This window comes from Bombyx mori, chromosome 7, assembly GCF_030269925.1.
Source record: "Bombyx mori chromosome 7, ASM3026992v2".
Classification (NCBI taxonomy): domain Eukaryota; kingdom Metazoa; phylum Arthropoda; class Insecta; order Lepidoptera; family Bombycidae; genus Bombyx; species Bombyx mori.
This window is the reverse complement of record NC_085113.1, coordinates 3,273,538-3,297,382: the sequence shown is the minus strand read 5'-3', so window position 1 is coordinate 3,297,382 and position 23,845 is coordinate 3,273,538. Positions and strand designations below refer to the sequence as shown.

The window sequence follows — 23,845 nt, the reverse complement described above, 5'->3', positions numbered from 1 at the left end:
CACCAGGTGGGCTGTGAGCTCGTCCACCTATGTAAGCAATAAAAAAAAAAGTTCGACGCGTACGGCTACCGGGGTCCCCAAGTCTGCTCCTAGTGTTAGAGCTAAAGGCGTCTAATGCAAGGGCTAATTGCAAACTTCTATTAGGTTACTTTAATGTTACTCAGTGGCAGACAATATCCCGATCCGTCCGGAGCTACTTGTAAAGTGTTATAAAATCAAACCACCAGAACAGTTAACAACACTGTCAGTTTATTTGCAGCGTAAAGGAATCCCAAGCACAAAGAAGGAGAAGATTGTGAAGATACATTTAGATTAAGGGAGTTCATATAGAGTCCCTTCTTTATTTCGCCGTAAAGTCGTGTTTTATGTAATTAACACCACAGTTGAAACAATATAAATTTTATTGTTGTAGCGGCATAAACAATTCTAAGTAATTATATTACATTAGTTAATAATCACATTATAAATTATTTTTACGTTTTAAATTTTCGGCGGTAAAAAGGTCCCGTGTCACAGACTATATTCTTTTTCCCACATCTCGTGCGCTCCGGCTTACGCATCATAAAAATGTGCGTTCATGAACGCCACAAGATGTTATAAAGCGACAGAGAATACAATGAAAGATACTTTAAAAGAATAATTTTGTGAAGTCCAATAAACACGTGTATATAGATTTACATTTTTTTCTGGTTTGCTTACTTGCAAGTCCCTAGAAAGAAATTCGGGTCATTTACCCGTTCAACATACAAATAATAAATATAATGATTAATCTCTAGTTCTAAATTTTACAATGCAATTATAAGTATTACAGTAAAACACTTTATTTGCGGGGTATATGTTCCGTAAATATACTCCGAATATAGAAACCTTGAATATGAAAAAGCGCTTTTACAAATATACCGATTAGATCCGCGAATAAGCAGCTTTTACTGTATTTAATAAATAATTTATCATTTTTAATAATTTAGTCCCAATAATTGTAGTGTTTGAGTGGACCAAACGAAATAGATTCCCAAAACAAACAATACTATTGATATATAAACCTAATAACAGATTATTTGGAATTATCAATAAATATCTTTAAATGACTAATCTAATCTAATGACTAGTCTTATTGGAACTTATTCTTAAATTCCTTATCGTATCCATAAATTCAGCGGTTGGTGCATAGCAAATCTAGAACTAAATAAATAGCTCGTTTCGCGAATTAATGGTGCTAGAGTCTATTAGGGTCTTAACTGAGTGAGCTGTAGAATAACGATTACATATGTGATGCACAAGCTTGTCATGGCGACAGGAAGAGACGCGTCTAGAGAGACAGCTCGCCAGATGCTAAACGAAAATGGACGTTGAATTACATATTCAAGAGTTATCTCCAGTTCGTAGCGAAGCGATTCGTCTGGAAAGAATGGTTTTACGGTATTGTTAATATTATGATTTTTTTTTCTGACGGACGGTTTGGTATGAACCTGGTTTTTTTATTTCCCTTGTATGCAGACGAGCATACGACCCACCTCATGGTGAATAGTTATCGTCGCCCATGGACTTCAGCAATGCCAGCGGCAGAGCCAAGCTGTTGCCTACCGCTTAATACTCTCCACAGGTCTCGTTTGAAGAAGAATATGTCATAGCGCTCGGAAAACACCGTGGAGAGGAGAGAGCTCTTTCCATGGTACATGACAAAAATACCTCTGGAAACGCACTGTGGATGACCGCAATGGCTCCAGGTAGTATGGATGAACTCTACCCCGGTGGCAGGCGGTGCGGTGAAAACGAGATGATGGTATCATCTCAAACAACTACTCAGAGCACTTTCATGGAACACACGGTACAAAAAATATAGAGGGAACTGAAATCTCTCCGCAGACCCAGAGGTTCCAAACTATCCGTGAGAATGAGATTATCGACAATCCGAACGGCCCTCTTCTGTATGGAGTCAAATAAGGAAGAAGCTGGTATTTGGGAGCCCCGGCCCAGAAATGGGAGCAGTACTCAACGCGAGGCCGGACTTGTGCTTTATAAAGCAAAAGTCTTTGTCCAGGCCGGAACTGAACCAAGTTCAATTCACCCGTTACAGTTATAATATGAAAGATGCTAAAAAGAACCGATTTCTATTTTTTTTTTGTTCTTCGCCATGGGGTAATAACAACTTACACAAAAATATTTTGGGGTAATAATTAAAAAAGTTCCCCGACCGCTGTTCTAAACAAATTAAAATCCATAAACTAAACATAAAAAATCATACCTGAACATCTAAGTAGTTGCGAACCAAGGATCTTCTTGATTTTATCCACCGTGTTCTTGGTCAGTTCTGCGAAGAGCGCCGGCGCCGTGACGGCCATGCAAGCCAGGATCATATCGAGCATTGGTATCAGATTATAACCGGAAAATTTCTATAAAACAATATTTTAATAAAATATATCTTGATAAAATACAAAAATATCTTGAATTATTTTCTTATTTTTCGCGAGTTTCGCTAGTCTTATAGATAGTATTTATAATGAGACATTAGACATGATTAGTCGTCCGTGGATCACGAAAACTGTAAAATTTTGGAAACGCTAGGAATTATATAATGACAATAAAAAAAGCCGAGATCAAATCGTGAAAGTAATTTTGAATATAAACATACATATTTATATTGTATATGTATTCACTGCTTTGGAATAATAATTTTTTGTTAACTGTCATAGAAAAACTACGACCATTCATCGCCAGGTTGGCTAAATGATCTTCTGTCATTTGAAGCACAAAAAAATCAATACAAACCTTACAACGTGATTGCCGTCACTTAATTTCAAACACGGCTGTGATGAGCAGTCGCTTGACTGGCATTACTAGCGTCTGTGAGCGACGGTGAGCACCCACAATCACGGCCGTGTGATGATCTGCTTACAGTGCCAATAATAATATAATAAAACTTGCTCCACCCTTTAAACCTGAACTTATATCTGCTTCGCGACAGATAATGATAATGCCTACTCGTGTGGACATATAATAAACTTTGAAACATTAGGTCAGTCATTAGTCAGTTTTAATTGTCTTAAAATAATAGCTATCCCGCAGAACTAATAGAATCGATAAATTCTATTCATCAAAATATCTAGAATGTTCTTAAATACAAGACGTAATAAGACAGCTTCCGAAACCGAAATGAAAATAAACAGGTCTAAATGAAATAAAACTATTTACAAAACTGAGCACAAATGAATATATGTGTGCTTAGAAAGTTCGCCTCTCGTGAGCGCGCAATGGAATATGCAGGCAATTAGCACGATCATGCTTCCTCGCTCACGCTTCCTTGAGATCCACGGGTGTCGTCATTAAGCGTTAATTCTGTACACTGCGTGCAATGAAAAAGCATTCGTTTATTTTGAAATAAAATTTATTATCTTCATAGTTAGAAATCGCCTATCAATTTTCGGTTTCGGTAGCAGCTCTAAAGCAACTTGCCTTCAATTAATTAAATATATTACCGATTTATAAATCACGGTGATGACAAAATAAACGTAGCATATTATTTTCGGAACGTGACATAGGTAAGTGACGGTTAACTGAAACAAAATGTAATTCATTAATATATTACATTTCCGAATAATTATTCAATCAGTGCATCATTCAGTAATTTATCAGGTAGTTAACAGGAATTTTAGTTTCTAGTTGACTGAGAAAAAAAATTGGTTGTCCGTAATTTCGGTCGGTTTATAGTATAGGTTTTCGTGATAACGTCATAAAGAAACATTGATGAGAAACTGAATAATTTTATGAATTGAATTAAATTATTTACACTGAATTATCATTAGTTTATATAATACAAAGAAGGAGTTAATTGAAAATTACAATTTTTTCGATGAATTAACCATTGGGCCGATAGTGCCTCTCTATCGCTTGTTCCATGCTCTCGCTTGCACGGTCAGGCGCAGACGGAAAGTGACACTTTTTCGTGCGTGCAGCCGGTGTTCGTCGATTTATTAGAGATTATCACGTCAAAAAAATAGCAATCTCTTACCGTAAATTGTATTTCTTTCTCCGCAACCTTCAAAGTATCAAGCAGATTGTTGTAGCAAATTAAGCCCTTTCTGACTCGTTTGATGTGCGAAGCGTTTTGATTTTTTCCAACTATGTTTACGGGTATCGGATTGTTGGCAAATAATTTTTGTATTAATGTCATGCGCGTATTCAATATTGAAAACATGATCGTCATTAAAATGTGTCCCGTGTTAGCTGAGAGTATTATTAGAAAAGCGCAAAATGTTTTCAACTTGGTTTGGTGTGCTGAAAAGTGTATCAAAACTATAATGAGCCTCACAAGCAAGGTGATGAGTAAGAAAAAACAAACTCGCTTAGTGTACAATGGTATTTGCTTAAAGCCACTGAGGAGATCGAAGGTTTTAATGGTGCTACAATATCTAAAAAAGAATCCGTATTGAGTGAACTGTGACAATATTGAATACAAAACAGATTCGATAACATGAAAAAAGAAAGGGTTAAACTGAAAATATGGACACAGACAAATAGTTATAACAATACTAAATATACGATGGATTGAAGAGACAACATTTGAAGAATCCGTTTGGACATAGTGTCCGCAAATCATGAGTAATATCTTTATCATTCGTTCAAAACTGAATAGCTTGAAGCGTGACTTTTTAGATCTCAGATACATTTTGGTGTTTCACGAATGCGAAACAGTCAAGAAGTGGAAAGATCAATCATCGCAATGGACGTTATTAAAATACATGCTCAATCGATAGATACTATCTTTTGTTTTATATTTTTACTGTTTGTAATATAGTCGCTAGTAATTTAACAAATGTAATTAAGTGGATTATAATTTGCTTAATGGACGGTTTTTAAATAATATTGACTTTGCCATTGATTCGGAATGCATATCTCTCAATATGTATATATTATAAAATACAGAAAACATACAAATGATTTTATTTCAATACATTATATTATTAAAACAGATAGAAACAGATGTACTAAGCAAAGCATTGTTACTAAAGGTCATTCCTTGATAAGATATATAACAGTAGGCAGCGGCTTGACCCTGCCCCTGGCATTGCTGAAGTTCATGGGCCACGGTAACCACGCACCATCAGGTGGGCCGTATGCTCATCTGCCTACACGGGCAATAAATAAATGAAAGTGATCCGTTCATTAATATTTTAGTATATTTCTTATCTTTATTTAATAATATTCTCATATTTAATTTCCTATGCTGTTCAAATTTGAACCATGTTTAAGCACAAGATTAAAGTCTCAATTATTATAATGACAGATGTTCTATTGTTTAAATCGGAACGCTCCTGGGCTTCGCGGCCGAAGAAGGATATTGGCGCCAATTAGTATGGACTTTTCGCAAACATCCGCGAAATATGTATTTTGCGGTTTTGTCCTTAACCTTACACTTGTTACGTAGGTGTTTTTTGGGTTTGAATTTCAAAAAGCCTTTATTTCTGATTTTGTCATACATTTATAAGACAAGATAAGATAAGATAAGCCTTTATTAACAATCTAATTTAAGTTACATTTTTAATACACTTATCTAGTTTTATAATTCGACACCGGTTTCTTGATCGTCTTGCTGTACAGCATAGGCCTCCCCAAGGGTTCTCCATAATATTCTACCCTGCGTTTTTCTCATCCAAGTCGTTCCTGCCACTTTTTTGATATATTCAAATTCAAATTCAAAATTATTTATTTCAACTTAGATGTCAGTATGACACACTTGTTGAATGTCAAAATACAAATAACAATGTTAACTCTACCACCGGTTCCAAAAAAAGCCACAGTCCTGAGAAGAACCGGCGAAACAAACTCAGCGGGTTTTTTTTTTTTGTTTTTTCTCAAATATTTTCTTTTTTTTAAATAAATAGAAATATTCACAATAAAAGAAAAAACAAGTCTAAAAAAATAATAATAATAATCTTCCCATCTACGTTGCTGTCTTCCTCTATTTCGCTTTTTATATCTTGGACACAATTCTGTTACTCCTTTGGCTCACTTTTCTGTTTTATCTCGAATTAAATGTCCAGTCTATTTCCATTTCAGTTGTTGTATTCGGTATTTTATATCTATGATCTTTGTTTGTTTTCTTATTTTTGTTAACCGTATTTTATCTTTTAATTTCATGTTTAACATACTTCTTTCCATTCGGTGTTGACAAATTTCCAAAGATTTTATGTTCTTATTTGTCAATCCCCATGTTTGGCATCCATAGGTCATATTTGGAAGAATGCATGTATTAAATATTTTCTTCTTTGCCTTAACGGGTATTTCTGAATTCTTCATTACACCTTTTAATGCCCAGTACATTTTTCATCCTATATTTATTCTGTTGCTGATTTCTTTTGTTGTGAGGTCTTTGGGGGATATGATTTGGCCGAGGTATGTATACTCATTTACATATTCTAATTTAGCTGTGTTGTAAGTTTTGATAGGGACTTTATTGTAATTTGTCATCAGCTTTGTTTTGTTTGTGTTCAATGATAGTCCAACTTTTTCACTTTCATATACAAGTTGCTCAATCATTTTTTGTTAAGTTTCTGGATTTTCGCTTATAAGTATGAAGTCGTCGGCAAATCTCAGATGATTTAGTAACACTCCATTAATATTAATACCGTAATCGTCCCATTCGAGCTGACGAAACACATGTTCTAGGGTTGCAGAGAAAAGTTTGGGTGAAAGGGGGTCTCCCTGTCTAACTCCTTTTTTGATGTGAAAGTGTTCTCCTAGCTTTTCTGTCCGTACTCTTGCTTTCATGTTTTCGTATATGTTTTTCAGTAGACATATGTACATATTATGGACTCCTTGTAAAGCAAGCGCTTCCCATATTTTTTGATGTTTTAGCGAGTCAAATGCTTTGTTATAATCTATAAACGATAAATAATAGTTGATGTTATATTCATTACATTTTTGGATTATTTGTTATATAGTATGTATATACATTTATATTAGTAGTTTTTCTTCTCCATAGTGGTCCAACTGTTTTCCTAATCTGGTCTTCCCAACTTTTTTTCTGTCGTCCCTTCTTTCTTTCTTTTCTTTTCTTCGTGAGGATACCATATTATTATAATGATATTATCTGTTGACCATTTTTGTGTCTCAGTTTTGATCATATGATCTATCCACTACCATTTAAGTTTGTTTAGTTTATGTGTAGCATCAGTGATTTCGTTTTTTTTTCGTATACGATTTAAATTGATTTTACCTCATAGACGAATATATAGAATGATAATATTTAGGATTTATATTATGATAATATAATATATGTTAATGAACGTTCACGAAACTAAAGCTTAGGTGCTTAATGTAATGGTTTTTTTTATAGAAAATTGATATTGCAGGGAACGCAAAAGGAAGATCTTGTACCGAGATGATGATAGTTCTCGATAAACTGAAACGCAAGTTTACCTTAGTAATATCCTTGACGCGATTCAGTTTTTTTGGCAAATAGCTTCTACATGTTTTGGATTTATTTTGTGTTTACCCTTGTCCAACAATCCGGTTTTACAAATCTATGATATGAAAATTATTAAATTTTGAGCACGTTAATTCAAAATCTTTAAAAAAACAAAACTAATAATGATCCGAAAGCAATTTTTGTTTTGATTTCGTTTGTATATTTCAACCAAGAATAATTGTTATTGATTAATTCTCTTATCTTAAATCTTAATTACTTAGGTGCTTATCTAGTCAAAAATATTTTTAAATCTTGGGAGGAATCGCATGATTGTCTTGGAATTTTCTGTGACTTATCCAAAGCATTTGACTGTGTTGAACATGAAACATTGGTGAGGAAACTACATCACTATGGTATTAGGGATGATGCATTGGAACTTATTACTTCCTATTTATCAGGACGGATACAAACAGTAGATGTGAAATGTAATAGATCTTCAGGCACCTTGTTGAAAATGGGTGTACCTCAGGGTTCCATTTTGGGTTCTTTTTTATTTCTAATATATATAAACGATTTACCTAGTTTTATTGAGTCCCGACACGAGGTCGTATTATTCGCAGATGATACATCTTTATTATTTAAAATTAAACGACAACTACAAGTCTATGACGAAGTGAATGATGCGATTTCGTGTGTGGTTCATTGGTTCCGTATCAATAACCTATTATTGAATAGTAAGAAAACTAAATGTATTAAATTTACTTTAAAATGTATTAAACCATCTTTAAATGTGAGACAAGTGGATAGTGATGTAATTGTTTCTGAGGAATCATTGGAGCTTGTTGAGTCAACCGTATTTCTTGGTATAACAGTGGACTCCAAACTGCAGTGGGGACCTCATATTCATAAATTGGCGAGTAAGCTCAGCTCTGCAGCATACGCAGTAAAAAAAATTAAAATGTTAACAAACGCGGACACGGCTCGTTTAGTTTACTTTAGTTACTTCCACAGTGTCATGTCCTATGGCATTTTGCTATGGGGCAATGCGGCCGATGTAGAAATGATATTTATTCTGCAGAAAAGAGCTATACGTGCTATTTATAACATGCACTCAAGGGAATCCCTGAGGGAGAAATTTAAAGAAATTAAAGTTCTCACTATGCCATCCCAGTACATTTTTGAAAATTTGATGTATGTTCGTAAACATATTGAGGAGTTTCCTAAACAGTCGGACATATATAATAGAAATACTAGGAACAAACACAAGCTTGTTGTGCCGATGAGTAGGTTACATAAGATACGAAATTCATTCGGGTGTTTGTCTGTGCGCCTGTACAACAAAATCCCACATGATGTTCAGAACCTACATATACATAGGTTTAAGAAAACTATTAAAGAACATCTGTGCAATAAAGCTTACTATAAAGTCAATGATTATCTAGAAGATTGCACAAAGTGGGAATGAGTTGCTCGCTCCAGGCATTTCAATATTGTAGTAATTGTTACGTTATAATAATCAGTGTAAAAAAATCATATTTAAAAAAAAAAAATATTAAAAAATAAATAAATAATAATTTTATATGTAAAAAAAAAAGACATGCCCGCTGAGTTTCTTGCCAATTCTTCTCAGGACGGAGGCTAGTTCTTGTGAATTGGCGGTAGTTCTTTTGACGTTCAACAAGTATGTACTTTCATTTATGTTGAATAATTTTTTTTTGATTTGATTTGATTTGACTTTTATATATGGGGAAAATAGTTGTTCTAGAGTTTTGTAAAAGCCTTTATTCTTGAACAATAATTTTCATTAAAAACTAAAGCCATCCATTTAAATGTGCATTACATTATTCGTGTTTAATTCCAAAATAGAACTAGATACACCTAATCGTTATAAAGTCCTAGTGTGCATTATTTAACTTATGACCTTGATTACGGCAATGCATCAAGAAACATGAAATTGTTAAAATCCTTATCGTATCCATAGATTCAGCGGTTGGTGCATAACAAACTTAGAACTAAATAAATAGCTCGTTTCGTGAATTAATGGTACTAGAGTCTATTAGGGTCTTAACTGAGTGAGCTGTAGAATAACGATTACATATGTGATGCACAAGCTTGTCATGGCGACAGGAAGAGACGCGTCTAGAGAGACAGCTCGCCAGATGCTAAACGAAAATGGACGTTGAATTACATATTCAAGAGTAATCTCCAATTCGTAGCGAAGCGATTCGTCTGGAAAGAATGGTGTTACGGTTATTGTTAGTATCATGAAAAGGAATCTGACGACTGTGTGAAATGAAACTGGTATAGTATGGTATTAGAGACAACAAAAGCAGATTTATCAATCGTTTGCCTAAAATAATTAACATATCAATATTTGTGTAACTTTAGTACGTTTATTTATAAAGTGAAAAACGAATGCCTTTTTTTGACGCTGGGGAATCACAGTTTACGGGTACCCGTCACGGGTGTAGCGAGCCAGGTTATGTTGGACTCCGGCGTCTCCAGAGGACAAAAGGGAGGGCACGCGCACAGAAGTCCCCGTCCTCTTTCAATTGATCCTAGGATCTAGGATAAAAGTGAGCCTCACAAAACCGGTAGTCGTTTTAACCAAATCTCTAAACTAAATATAAAACAATCATACCTGAACATCTAAGTAGTTGCGAACCAAGGATCTTCTTGATTTTATCTACCGTGTTCTTGGTCAGTTCTGCGAAAACCGCCGGCGCCGTGACGGCCATGCAAGCCAGGATCATATCGAACAATGGTACCAGATTATAGCCGGAAAATTTCTATAAAACAATAGGTTTAGATATACTCAATCAATCAACAATTTCTGAAGAAAGGACACTATTTTAAAATAAATATCTTGAATTATTTACGAAATTTTCGCGAGTTTCGCTAGTCGTAGAGATAGTACAGTAATCATAACGAGACATTAGACATTATTAGTTACCCGTAAAATACCGTAACCGTACCCGTAAAATTTGATAACGCCTACTCATGTGGACTTACTATACGACCTATCACCAGCGAACTTTGACACATTAGGTCAATCATTCATCATCATAGTCGGTTGCTCTTTGCAGAGCAGTCGTGGTCATGTGGAATTCTTGTTTATTAAAGCCTTGACAGATATTTTCTCTCTTTTCACTCGTTATGTAAGGTTTCAGTTAGGTCTTTCTCCTGATCAGTCCAGCGCATGGGAATTCGTCCACGAGATCTCTTGCCATTGACTTAACAACAAGTTTCTCGATATACTCTGCTGGCCGTCAGTCATTAGTCATTCTCAATTGTATTCGAATAATAGCTATCTTGCAGAACCAATAGAACCGACAGATACTATGCATCCAATATCTAGAATGTTCTTAAATACAAGACGTAATAAGACAGCTTCCGAAACCGAAATGAAAATAAACAGGTCTAAATGAAATAAAACTATTTACAAAACTGAGCACAAATGAATATATGTGTGCTTAGAAAGTTCGCCTCTCGTGAGCGCGCAATGGAATATGCAGGCAATTAGCACGATCATGCTTCCTCGCTCACGCTTCCTTGAGATCCACGGGTGTCGTCATTAAGCGTTAATTCTGTACACTGCGTGCAATGAAAAAGCATTCGTTTATTTTGAAATAAAATTTATTATCTTCATAGTTAGAAATCGCCTATCAATTTTCGGTTTCGGTAGCAGCTCTAAAGCAACTTGCCTTCAATTAATTAAATATATTACCGATTTATAAATCACGGTGATGACAAAATAAACGTAGCATATTATTTTCGGAACGTGACATAGGTAAGTGACGGTTAACTGAAACAAAATGTAATTCATTAATATATTACATTTCCGAATAATTATTCAATCAGTGCATCATTCAGTAATTTATCAGGTAGTTAACAGGAATTTTAGTTTCTAGTTGACTGAGAAAAAAAATTGGTTGTCCGTAATTTCGGTCGGTTTATAGTATAGGTTTTCGTGATAACGTCATAAAGAAACATTGATGAGAAACTGAATAATTTTATGAATTGAATTAAATTATTTACACTGAATTATCATTAGTTTATATAATACAAAGAAGGAGTTAATTGAAAATTACAATTTTTTCGATGAATTAACCATTGGGCCGATAGTGCCTCTCTATCGCTTGTTCCATGCTCTCGCTTGCACGGTCAGGCGCAGACGGAAAGTGACACTTTTTCGTGCGTGCAGCCGGTGTTCGTCGATTTATTAGAGATTATCACGTCAAAAAAATAGCAATCTCTTACCGTAAATTGTATTTCTTTCTCCGCAACCTTCAAAGTATCAAGCAGATTGTTGTAGCAAATTAAGCCCTTTCTGACTCGTTTGATGTGCGAAGCGTTTTGATTTTTTCCAACTATGTTTACGGGTATCGGATTGTTGGCAAATAATTTTTGTATTAATGTCATGCGCGTATTCAATATTGAAAACATGATCGTCATTAAAATGTGTCCCGTGTTAGCTGAGAGTATTATTAGAAAAGCGCAAAATGTTTTCAACTTGGTTTGGTGTGCTGAAAAGTGTATCAAAACTATAATGAGCCTCACAAGCAAGGTGATGAGTAAGAAAAAACAAACTCGCTTAGTGTACAATGGTATTTGCTTAAAGCCACTGAGGAGATCGAAGGTTTTAATGGTGCTACAATATCTAAAAAAGAATCCGTATTGAGTGAACTGTGACAATATTGAATACAAAACAGATTCGATAACATGAAAAAAGAAAGGGTTAAACTGAAAATATGGACACAGACAAATAGTTATAACAATACTAAATATACGATGGATTGAAGAGACAACATTTGAAGAATCCGTTTGGACATAGTGTCCGCAAATCATGAGTAATATCTTTATCATTCGTTCAAAACTGAATAGCTTGAAGCGTGACTTTTTAGATCTCAGATACATTTTGGTGTTTCACGAATGCGAAACAGTCAAGAAGTGGAAAGATCAATCATCGCAATGGACGTTATTAAAATACATGCTCAATCGATAGATACTATCTTTTGTTTTATATTTTTACTGTTTGTAATATAGTCGCTAGTAATTTAACAAATGTAATTAAGTGGATTATAATTTGCTTAATGGACGGTTTTTAAATAATATTGACTTTGCCATTGATTCGGAATGCATATCTCTCAATATGTATATATTATAAAATACAGAAAACATACAAATGATTTTATTTCAATACATTATATTATTAAAACAGATAGAAACAGATGTACTAAGCAAAGCATTGTTACTAAAGGTCATTCCTTGATAAGATATATAACAGTAGGCAGCGGCTTGACCCTGCCCCTGGCATTGCTGAAGTTCATGGGCCACGGTAACCACGCACCATCAGGTGGGCCGTATGCTCATCTGCCTACACGGGCAATAAATAAATGAAAGTGATCCGTTCATTAATATTTTAGTATATTTCTTATCTTTATTTAATAATATTCTCATATTTAATTTCCTATGCTGTTCAAATTTGAACCATGTTTAAGCACAAGATTAAAGTCTCAATTATTATAATGACAGATGTTCTATTGTTTAAATCGGAACGCTCCTGGGCTTCGCGGCCGAAGAAGGATATTGGCGCCAATTAGTATGGACTTTTCGCAAACATCCGCGAAATATGTATTTTGCGGTTTTGTCCTTAACCTTACACTTGTTACGTAGGTGTTTTTTGGGTTTGAATTTCAAAAAGCCTTTATTTCTGATTTTGTCATACATTTATAAGACAAGATAAGATAAGATAAGCCTTTATTAACAATCTAATTTAAGTTACATTTTTAATACACTTATCTAGTTTTATAATTCGACACCGGTTTCTTGATCGTCTTGCTGTACAGCATAGGCCTCCCCAAGGGTTCTCCATAATATTCTACCCTGCGTTTTTCTCATCCAAGTCGTTCCTGCCACTTTTTTGATATATTCAAATTCAAATTCAAAATTATTTATTTCAACTTAGATGTCAGTATGACACACTTGTTGAATGTCAAAATACAAATAACAATGTTAACTCTACCACCGGTTCCAAAAAAAGCCACAGTCCTGAGAAGAACCGGCGAAACAAACTCAGCGGGTTTTTTTTTTTTGTTTTTTCTCAAATATTTTCTTTTTTTTAAATAAATAGAAATATTCACAATAAAAGAAAAAACAAGTCTAAAAAAATAATAATAATAATCTTCCCATCTACGTTGCTGTCTTCCTCTATTTCGCTTTTTATATCTTGGACACAATTCTGTTACTCCTTTGGCTCACTTTTCTGTTTTATCTCGAATTAAATGTCCAGTCTATTTCCATTTCAGTTGTTGTATTCGGTATTTTATATCTATGATCTTTGTTTGTTTTCTTATTTTTGTTAACCGTATTTTATCTTTTAATTTCATGTTTAACATACTTCTTTCCATTCGGTGTTGACAAATTTCCAAAGATTTTATGTTCTTATTTGTCAATCCCCATGTTTGGCATCCATAGGTCATATTTGGAAGAATGCATGTATTAAATATTTTCTTCTTTGCCTTAACGGGTATTTCTGAATTCTTCATTACACCTTTTAATGCCCAGTACATTTTTCATCCTATATTTATTCTGTTGCTGATTTCTTTTGTTGTGAGGTCTTTGGGGGATATGATTTGGCCGAGGTATGTATACTCATTTACATATTCTAATTTAGCTGTGTTGTAAGTTTTGATAGGGACTTTATTGTAATTTGTCATCAGCTTTGTTTTGTTTGTGTTCAATGATAGTCCAACTTTTTCACTTTCATATACAAGTTGCTCAATCATTTTTTGTTAAGTTTCTGGATTTTCGCTTATAAGTATGAAGTCGTCGGCAAATCTCAGATGATTTAGTAACACTCCATTAATATTAATACCGTAATCGTCCCATTCGAGCTGACGAAACACATGTTCTAGGGTTGCAGAGAAAAGTTTGGGTGAAAGGGGGTCTCCCTGTCTAACTCCTTTTTTGATGTGAAAGTGTTCTCCTAGCTTTTCTGTCCGTACTCTTGCTTTCATGTTTTCGTATATGTTTTTCAGTAGACATATGTACATATTATGGACTCCTTGTAAAGCAAGCGCTTCCCATATTTTTTGATGTTTTAGCGAGTCAAATGCTTTGTTATAATCTATAAACGATAAATAATAGTTGATGTTATATTCATTACATTTTTGGATTATTTGTTATATAGTATGTATATACATTTATATTAGTAGTTTTTCTTCTCCATAGTGGTCCAACTGTTTTCCTAATCTGGTCTTCCCAACTTTTTTTCTGTCGTCCCTTCTTTCTTTCTTTTCTTTTCTTCGTGAGGATACCATATTATTATAATGATATTATCTGTTGACCATTTTTGTGTCTCAGTTTTGATCATATGATCTATCCACTACCATTTAAGTTTGTTTAGTTTATGTGTAGCATCAGTGATTTCGTTTTTTTTTCGTATACGATTTAAATTGATTTTACCTCATAGACGAATATATAGAATGATAATATTTAGGATTTATATTATGATAATATAATATATGTTAATGAACGTTCACGAAACTAAAGCTTAGGTGCTTAATGTAATGGTTTTTTTTATAGAAAATTGATATTGCAGGGAACGCAAAAGGAAGATCTTGTACCGAGATGATGATAGTTCTCGATAAACTGAAACGCAAGTTTACCTTAGTAATATCCTTGACGCGATTCAGTTTTTTTGGCAAATAGCTTCTACATGTTTTGGATTTATTTTGTGTTTACCCTTGTCCAACAATCCGGTTTTACAAATCTATGATATGAAAATTATTAAATTTTGAGCACGTTAATTCAAAATCTTTAAAAAAACAAAACTAATAATGATCCGAAAGCAATTTTTGTTTTGATTTCGTTTGTATATTTCAACCAAGAATAATTGTTATTGATTAATTCTCTTATCTTAAATCTTAATTACTTAGGTGCTTATCTAGTCAAAAATATTTTTAAATCTTGGGAGGAATCGCATGATTGTCTTGGAATTTTCTGTGACTTATCCAAAGCATTTGACTGTGTTGAACATGAAACATTGGTGAGGAAACTACATCACTATGGTATTAGGGATGATGCATTGGAACTTATTACTTCCTATTTATCAGGACGGATACAAACAGTAGATGTGAAATGTAATAGATCTTCAGGCACCTTGTTGAAAATGGGTGTACCTCAGGGTTCCATTTTGGGTTCTTTTTTATTTCTAATATATATAAACGATTTACCTAGTTTTATTGAGTCCCGACACGAGGTCGTATTATTCGCAGATGATACATCTTTATTATTTAAAATTAAACGACAACTACAAGTCTATGACGAAGTGAATGATGCGATTTCGTGTGTGGTTCATTGGTTCCGTATCAATAACCTATTATTGAATAGTAAGAAAACTAAATGTATTAAATTTACTTTAAAATGTATTAAACCATCTTTAAATGTGAGACAAGTGGATAGTGATGTAATTGTTTCTGAGGAATCATTGGAGCTTGTTGAGTCAACCGTATTTCTTGGTATAACAGTGGACTCCAAACTGCAGTGGGGACCTCATATTCATAAATTGGCGAGTAAGCTCAGCTCTGCAGCATACGCAGTAAAAAAAATTAAAATGTTAACAAACGCGGACACGGCTCGTTTAGTTTACTTTAGTTACTTCCACAGTGTCATGTCCTATGGCATTTTGCTATGGGGCAATGCGGCCGATGTAGAAATGATATTTATTCTGCAGAAAAGAGCTATACGTGCTATTTATAACATGCACTCAAGGGAATCCCTGAGGGAGAAATTTAAAGAAATTAAAGTTCTCACTATGCCATCCCAGTACATTTTTGAAAATTTGATGTATGTTCGTAAACATATTGAGGAGTTTCCTAAACAGTCGGACATATATAATAGAAATACTAGGAACAAACACAAGCTTGTTGTGCCGATGAGTAGGTTACATAAGATACGAAATTCATTCGGGTGTTTGTCTGTGCGCCTGTACAACAAAATCCCACATGATGTTCAGAACCTACATATACATAGGTTTAAGAAAACTATTAAAGAACATCTGTGCAATAAAGCTTACTATAAAGTCAATGATTATCTAGAAGATTGCACAAAGTGGGAATGAGTTGCTCGCTCCAGGCATTTCAATATTGTAGTAATTGTTACGTTATAATAATCAGTGTAAAAAAATCATATTTAAAAAAAAAAAATATTAAAAAATAAATAAATAATAATTTTATATGTAAAAAAAAAAGACATGCCCGCTGAGTTTCTTGCCAATTCTTCTCAGGACGGAGGCTAGTTCTTGTGAATTGGCGGTAGTTCTTTTGACGTTCAACAAGTATGTACTTTCATTTATGTTGAATAATTTTTTTTTGATTTGATTTGATTTGACTTTTATATATGGGGAAAATAGTTGTTCTAGAGTTTTGTAAAAGCCTTTATTCTTGAACAATAATTTTCATTAAAAACTAAAGCCATCCATTTAAATGTGCATTACATTATTCGTGTTTAATTCCAAAATAGAACTAGATACACCTAATCGTTATAAAGTCCTAGTGTGCATTATTTAACTTATGACCTTGATTACGGCAATGCATCAAGAAACATGAAATTGTTAAAATCCTTATCGTATCCATAGATTCAGCGGTTGGTGCATAACAAACTTAGAACTAAATAAATAGCTCGTTTCGTGAATTAATGGTACTAGAGTCTATTAGGGTCTTAACTGAGTGAGCTGTAGAATAACGATTACATATGTGATGCACAAGCTTGTCATGGCGACAGGAAGAGACGCGTCTAGAGAGACAGCTCGCCAGATGCTAAACGAAAATGGACGTTGAATTACATATTCAAGAGTAATCTCCAATTCGTAGCGAAGCGATTCGTCTGGAAAGAATGGTGTTACGGTTATTGTTAGTATCATGAAAAGGAATCTGACGACTGTGTGAAATGAAACTGGTATAGTATGGTATTAGAGACAACAAAAGCAGATTTATCAATCGTTTGCCTAAAATAATTAACATATCAATATTTGTGTAACTTTAGTACGTTTATTTATAAAGTGAAAAACGAATGCCTTTTTTTGACGCTGGGGAATCACAGTTTACGGGTACCCGTCACGGGTGTAGCGAGCCAGGTTATGTTGGACTCCGGCGTCTCCAGAGGACAAAAGGGAGGGCACGCGCACAGAAGTCCCCGTCCTCTTTCAATTGATCCTAGGATCTAGGATAAAAGTGAGCCTCACAAAACCGGTAGTCGTTTTAACCAAATCTCTAAACTAAATATAAAACAATCATACCTGAACATCTAAGTAGTTGCGAACCAAGGATCTTCTTGATTTTATCTACCGTGTTCTTGGTCAGTTCTGCGAAAACCGCCGGCGCCGTGACGGCCATGCAAGCCAGGATCATATCGAACAATGGTACCAGATTATAGCCGGAAAATTTCTATAAAACAATAGGTTTAGATATACTCAATCAATCAACAATTTCTGAAGAAAGGACACTATTTTAAAATAAATATCTTGAATTATTTACGAAATTTTCGCGAGTTTCGCTAGTCGTAGAGATAGTACAGTAATCATAACGAGACATTAGACATTATTAGTTACCCGTAAAATACCGTAACCGTACCCGTAAAATTTGATAACGCCTACTCATGTGGACTTACTATACGACCTATCACCAGCGAACTTTGACACATTAGGTCAATCATTCATCATCATAGTCGGTTGCTCTTTGCAGAGCAGTCGTGGTCATGTGGAATTCTTGTTTATTAAAGCCTTGACAGATATTTTCTCTCTTTTCACTCGTTATGTAAGGTTTCAGTTAGGTCTTTCTCCTGATCAGTCCAGCGCATGGGAATTCGTCCACGAGATCTCTTGCCATTGACTTAACAACAAGTTTCTCGATATACTCTGCTGGCCGTCAGTCATTAGTCATTCTCAATTGTATTCGAATAATAGCTATCTTGCAGAACCAATAGAACCGACAGATACTATGCATCCAATATCTAGAATGTTCTTAAATACAAGACGTAATAAGACAGCTTCCGAAACCGAAATGAAAATAAACAGGTCTAAATGAAATAAAACTATTTACAAAACTGAGCACAAATGAATATATGTGTGCTTAGAAAGTTCGCCTCTCGTGAGCGCGCAATGGAATATGCAGGCAATTAGCACGATCATGCTTCCTCGCTCACGCTTCCTTGAGATCCACGGGTGTCGTCATTAAGCGTTAATTCTGTACACTGCGTGCAATGAAAAAGCATTCGTTTATTTTGAAATAAAATTTATTATCTTCATAGTTAGAAATCGCCTATCAATTTTCGGTTTCGGTAGCAGCTCTAAAGCAACTTGCCTTCAATTAATTAAATATATTACCGATTTATAAATCACGGTGATGACAAAATAAACGTAGCATATTATTTTCGGAACGTGACATAGGTAAGTGACGGTTAACTGAAACAAAATGTAATTCATTAATATATTACATTTCCGAATAATTATTCAATCAGTGCATCATTCAGTAATTTATCAGGTAGTTAACAGGAATTTTAGTTTCTAGTTGACTGAGAAAAAAAATTGGTTGTCCGTAATTTCGGTCGGTTTATAGTATAGGTTTTCGTGATAACGTCATAAAGAAACATTGATGAGAAACTGAATAATTTTATGAATTGAATTAAATTATTTACACTGAATTATCATTAGTTTATATAATACAAAGAAGGAGTTAATTGAAAATTACAATTTTTTCGATGAATTAACCATTGGGCCGATAGTGCCTCTCTATCGCTTGTTCCATGCTCTCGCTTGCACGGTCAGGCGCAGACGGAAAGTGACACTTTTTCGTGCGTGCAGCCGGTGTTCGTCGATTTATTAGAGATTATCACGTCAAAAAAATAGCAATCTCTTACCGTAAATTGTATTTCTTTCTCCGCAACCTTCAAAGTATCAAGCAGATTGTTGTAGCAAATTAAGCCCTTTCTGACTCGTTTGATGTGCGAAGCGTTTTGATTTTTTCCAACTATGTTTACGGGTATCGGATTGTTGGCAAATAATTTTTGTATTAATGTCATGCGCGTATTCAATATTGAAAACATGATCGTCATTAAAATGTGTCCCGTGTTAGCTGAGAGTATTATTAGAAAAGCGCAAAATGTTTTCAACTTGGTTTGGTGTGCTGAAAAGTGTATCAAAACTATAATGAGCCTCACAAGCAAGGTGATGAGTAAGAAAAAACAAACTCGCTTAGTGTACAATGGTATTTGCTTAAAGCCACTGAGGAGATCGAAGGTTTTAATGGTGCTACAATATCTAAAAAAGAATCCGTATTGAGTGAACTGTGACAATATTGAATACAAAACAGATTCGATAACATGAAAAAAGAAAGGGTTAAACTGAAAATATGGACACAGACAAATAGTTATAACAATACTAAATATACGATGGATTGAAGAGACAACATTTGAAGAATCCGTTTGGACATAGTGTCCGCAAATCATGAGTAATATCTTTATCATTCGTTCAAAACTGAATAGCTTGAAGCGTGACTTTTTAGATCTCAGATACATTTTGGTGTTTCACGAATGCGAAACAGTCAAGAAGTGGAAAGATCAATCATCGCAATGGACGTTATTAAAATACATGCTCAATCGATAGATACTATCTTTTGTTTTATATTTTTACTGTTTGTAATATAGTCGCTAGTAATTTAACAAATGTAATTAAGTGGATTATAATTTGCTTAATGGACGGTTTTTAAATAATATTGACTTTGCCATTGATTCGGAATGCATATCTCTCAATATGTATATATTATAAAATACAGAAAACATACAAATGATTTTATTTCAATACATTATATTATTAAAACAGATAGAAACAGATGTACTAAGCAAAGCATTGTTACTAAAGGTCATTCCTTGATAAGATATATAACAGTAGGCAGCGGCTTGACCCTGCCCCTGGCATTGCTGAAGTTCATGGGCCACGGTAACCACGCACCATCAGGTGGGCCGTATGCTCATCTGCCTACACGGGCAATAAATAAATGAAAGTGATCCGTTCATTAATATTTTAGTATATTTCTTATCTTTATTTAATAATATTCTCATATTTAATTTCCTATGCTGTTCAAATTTGAACCATGTTTAAGCACAAGATTAAAGTCTCAATTATTATAATGACAGATGTTCTATTGTTTAAATCGGAACGCTCCTGGGCTTCGCGGCCGAAGAAGGATATTGGCGCCAATTAGTATGGACTTTTCGCAAACATCCGCGAAATATGTATTTTGCGGTTTTGTCCTTAACCTTACACTTGTTACGTAGGTGTTTTTTGGGTTTGAATTTCAAAAAGCCTTTATTTCTGATTTTGTCATACATTTATAAGACAAGATAAGATAAGATAAGCCTTTATTAACAATCTAATTTAAGTTACATTTTTAATACACTTATCTAGTTTTATAATTCGACACCGGTTTCTTGATCGTCTTGCTGTACAGCATAGGCCTCCCCAAGGGTTCTCCATAATATTCTACCCTGCGTTTTTCTCATCCAAGTCGTTCCTGCCACTTTTTTGATATATTCAAATTCAAATTCAAAATTATTTATTTCAACTTAGATGTCAGTATGACACACTTGTTGAATGTCAAAATACAAATAACAATGTTAACTCTACCACCGGTTCCAAAAAAAGCCACAGTCCTGAGAAGAACCGGCGAAACAAACTCAGCGGGTTTTTTTTTTTTGTTTTTTCTCAAATATTTTCTTTTTTTTAAATAAATAGAAATATTCACAATAAAAGAAAAAACAAGTCTAAAAAAATAATAATAATAATCTTCCCATCTACGTTGCTGTCTTCCTCTATTTCGCTTTTTATATCTTGGACACAATTCTGTTACTCCTTTGGCTCACTTTTCTGTTTTATCTCGAATTAAATGTCCAGTCTATTTCCATTTCAGTTGTTGTATTCGGTATTTTATATCTATGATCTTTGTTTGTTTTCTTATTTTTGTTAACCGTATTTTATCTTTTAATTTCATGTTTAACATACTTCTTTCCATTCGGTGTTGACAAATTTCCAAAGATTTTATGTTCTTATTTGTCAATCCCCATGTTTGGCATCCATAGGTCATATTTGGAAGAATGCATGTATTAAATATTTTCTTCTTTGCCTTAACGGGTATTTCTGAATTCTTCATTACACCTTTTAATGCCCAGTACATTTTTCATCCTATATTTATTCTGTTGCTGATTTCTTTTGTTGTGAGGTCTTTGGGGGATATGATTTGGCCGAGGTATGTATACTCATTTACATATTCTAATTTAGCTGTGTTGTAAGTTTTGATAGGGACTTTATTGTAATTTGTCATCAGCTTTGTTTTGTTTGTGTTCAATGATAGTCCAACTTTTTCACTTTCATATACAAGTTGCTCAATCATTTTTTGTTAAGTTTCTGGATTTTCGCTTATAAGTATGAAGTCGTCGGCAAATCTCAGATGATTTAGTAACACTCCATTAATATTAATACCGTAATCGTCCCATTCGAGCTGACGAAACACATGTTCTAGGGTTGCAGAGAAAAGTTTGGGTGAAAGGGGGTCTCCCTGTCTAACTCCTTTTTTGATGTGAAAGTGTTCTCCTAGCTTTTCTGTCCGTACTCTTGCTTTCATGTTTTCGTATATGTTTTTCAGTAGACATATGTACATATTATGGACTCCTTGTAAAGCAAGCGCTTCCCATATTTTTTGATGTTTTAGCGAGTCAAATGCTTTGTTATAATCTATAAACGATAAATAATAGTTGATGTTATATTCATTACATTTTTGGATTATTTGTTATATAGTATGTATATACATTTATATTAGTAGTTTTTCTTCTCCATAGTGGTCCAACTGTTTTCCTAATCTGGTCTTCCCAACTTTTTTTCTGTCGTCCCTTCTTTCTTTCTTTTCTTTTCTTCGTGAGGATACCATATTATTATAATGATATTATCTGTTGACCATTTTTGTGTCTCAGTTTTGATCATATGATCTATCCACTACCATTTAAGTTTGTTTAGTTTATGTGTAGCATCAGTGATTTCGTTTTTTTTTCGTATACGATTTAAATTGATTTTACCTCATAGACGAATATATAGAATGATAATATTTAGGATTTATATTATGATAATATAATATATGTTAATGAACGTTCACGAAACTAAAGCTTAGGTGCTTAATGTAATGGTTTTTTTTATAGAAAATTGATATTGCAGGGAACGCAAAAGGAAGATCTTGTACCGAGATGATGATAGTTCTCGATAAACTGAAACGCAAGTTTACCTTAGTAATATCCTTGACGCGATTCAGTTTTTTTGGCAAATAGCTTCTACATGTTTTGGATTTATTTTGTGTTTACCCTTGTCCAACAATCCGGTTTTACAAATCTATGATATGAAAATTATTAAATTTTGAGCACGTTAATTCAAAATCTTTAAAAAAACAAAACTAATAATGATCCGAAAGCAATTTTTGTTTTGATTTCGTTTGTATATTTCAACCAAGAATAATTGTTATTGATTAATTCTCTTATCTTAAATCTTAATTACTTAGGTGCTTATCTAGTCAAAAATATTTTTAAATCTTGGGAGGAATCGCATGATTGTCTTGGAATTTTCTGTGACTTATCCAAAGCATTTGACTGTGTTGAACATGAAACATTGGTGAGGAAACTACATCACTATGGTATTAGGGATGATGCATTGGAACTTATTACTTCCTATTTATCAGGACGGATACAAACAGTAGATGTGAAATGTAATAGATCTTCAGGCACCTTGTTGAAAATGGGTGTACCTCAGGGTTCCATTTTGGGTTCTTTTTTATTTCTAATATATATAAACGATTTACCTAGTTTTATTGAGTCCCGACACGAGGTCGTATTATTCGCAGATGATACATCTTTATTATTTAAAATTAAACGACAACTACAAGTCTATGACGAAGTGAATGATGCGATTTCGTGTGTGGTTCATTGGTTCCGTATCAATAACCTATTATTGAATAGTAAGAAAACTAAATGTATTAAATTTACTTTAAAATGTATTAAACCATCTTTAAATGTGAGACAAGTGGATAGTGATGTAATTGTTTCTGAGGAATCATTGGAGCTTGTTGAGTCAACCGTATTTCTTGGTATAACAGTGGACTCCAAACTGCAGTGGGGACCTCATATTCATAAATTGGCGAGTAAGCTCAGCTCTGCAGCATACGCAGTAAAAAAAATTAAAATGTTAACAAACGCGGACACGGCTCGTTTAGTTTACTTTAGTTACTTCCACAGTGTCATGTCCTATGGCATTTTGCTATGGGGCAATGCGGCCGATGTAGAAATGATATTTATTCTGCAGAAAAGAGCTATACGTGCTATTTATAACATGCACTCAAGGGA

General features: G+C 34.0%; 1 protein-coding gene across 1 annotated transcript; it reads right to left on the bottom strand.

Moving 5' to 3' along the window:
* Positions 1 to 419: 419 nt before the first annotated feature.
* LOC134199192 (uncharacterized) lies at positions 420 to 4,459 on the bottom strand. Its single transcript, XM_062669506.1, has 4 exons — positions 4,010 to 4,459; positions 3,477 to 3,554; positions 2,246 to 2,393; positions 420 to 1,399 (listed from the first exon to the last, which is right to left on the bottom strand). Exons 1-4 carry the CDS (start codon positions 4,202 to 4,204, stop codon positions 1,227 to 1,229), a joined length of 594 nt encoding a protein of 197 aa, XP_062525490.1. The 5' UTR covers positions 4,205 to 4,459; the 3' UTR covers positions 420 to 1,226.
* Between the last annotated feature and the right edge of the window lie 19,386 nt (positions 4,460 to 23,845).

What these genes read in the sequence shown, in the direction of transcription:
- LOC134199192 (XM_062669506.1), bottom strand. Translation starts at nt 4,204, where the DNA reads ATGACGATCATGTTTTCAATATTGAATACGCGCATGACATTAATACAA. An exon ending in TCACCGTGATTTATAAATCG is followed by an intron (nt 2,394 to 3,476) that starts GTAATATATTTA and finishes ATTGTTTTATAG; the next exon opens with AAATTTTCCGGTTATAATCT. An exon ending in GCAACTACTTAGATGTTCAG is followed by an intron (nt 1,400 to 2,245) that starts GTATGATTTTTT and finishes CATTCTTTCCAG; the next exon opens with ACGAATCGCTTCGCTACGAA.